This window comes from Carlito syrichta, unplaced genomic scaffold, assembly GCF_000164805.1.
Source record: "Carlito syrichta isolate Samal-C Ts95f unplaced genomic scaffold, Tarsius_syrichta-2.0.1 Scaffold307152, whole genome shotgun sequence".
Classification (NCBI taxonomy): domain Eukaryota; kingdom Metazoa; phylum Chordata; class Mammalia; order Primates; family Tarsiidae; genus Carlito; species Carlito syrichta.
Window position 1 is genome coordinate 145,101 of NW_007251248.1, and position 916 is coordinate 146,016.

A 916-nucleotide genomic window follows, 5' to 3' on the forward strand; every position below is an offset into this window, starting at 1 on the left:
CCCCGCGGCCGCCGAGCGCGAGCTGGAGATGCTGCGCGCCAGCCTGGAGCACCAGCGCGGGGTGGGCGAGCTGCTGCGGGGCCGCCTGCGCGAGCTGGAGGAGGCCCGCGAGGCTACGGCGGCGGCCAGGTCCCAGGCGCGCGAAGTCGCCACGCAGACCCCGTGGAGCTGTGCGGAGAAAGCCACGCAGACGGAGCCCCCGGCCGAAGCGCCCTCCCCGAGTCAGGAGAACCCGCCCAGATCCACGGAGCGGGGAGACCAGGCCGCGGCCCCGGCCGGTGAGTCCCGACCCTTCTCCGAGCCCCGGCCCGAAGCCTTCGGACTCGAACTCAGTGCCCTCGTCTGATCCCTGCCAGGCATCCTCAAATCCATCATGAAGAGGAGAGACGCAGCGGGTGCCCAGCCCAGCTCCGGCCCCAAGAGCCTGCAGTTTGTTGGGGTCCTCAACGGAGAGTGAGCGCCCACCCCCTCCCCGTGGCGGCGTCCGCCGGGACGTAGACTGGGCTCGGATCCCAGCCCTGCGCCTCTGCTGGCAGCGTGGTCTTGGCAGCCCTCGGCTTCCTCGTGGGAGAGGGGGGACGGCCACTCCCATCTCGCAGGACTCCGGCGCGAGCGCACGGGGGAGGCTCAGCCGATGCCGTCCACCCTGCCCCCAGGTACGAGAGCTCGTCCAGCGAGGACGCCGGTGGCAGCGACAGCGAAGACGGCGGCGCCGAGCCCCCGGGGAGCTCCTCGGGCTCCGGGGACGACAGCGGCGGGGCGTCTGACTCCGGCCCCCGCGGCCCCGCTGGCGGCGGGGACGTCCGGGCCCCCGAGCCTGAGCCCGAGGCCCAGCAGGGGGTGCCGGGGAGGTTAGCAGCCGGCGGGGTGTGGAGGGGGCTGCGCCCTCCGGGTCCCGCCGCTCCCGGACCCCTCC

The 916-nt window shown here is 74.9% G+C and overlaps 1 protein-coding gene across 1 annotated transcript in view; it reads left to right on the forward strand.

Annotated features, from left to right (window-relative positions):
* KANK3 (KN motif and ankyrin repeat domains 3) overlaps positions 1 to 916 on the forward strand; it is a 12,851-nt gene that overhangs the window by 6,165 nt on the left and 5,770 nt on the right. Inside the window, exons 7-9 of the mRNA XM_021715475.1 lie at positions 1 to 278; positions 357 to 453; positions 657 to 908. Of these exons, the coding sequence (XP_021571150.1) occupies positions 1 to 278; positions 357 to 453; positions 657 to 908 (627 nt within the window). The remainder of the gene's footprint in view (positions 279 to 356; positions 454 to 656; positions 909 to 916) is intronic.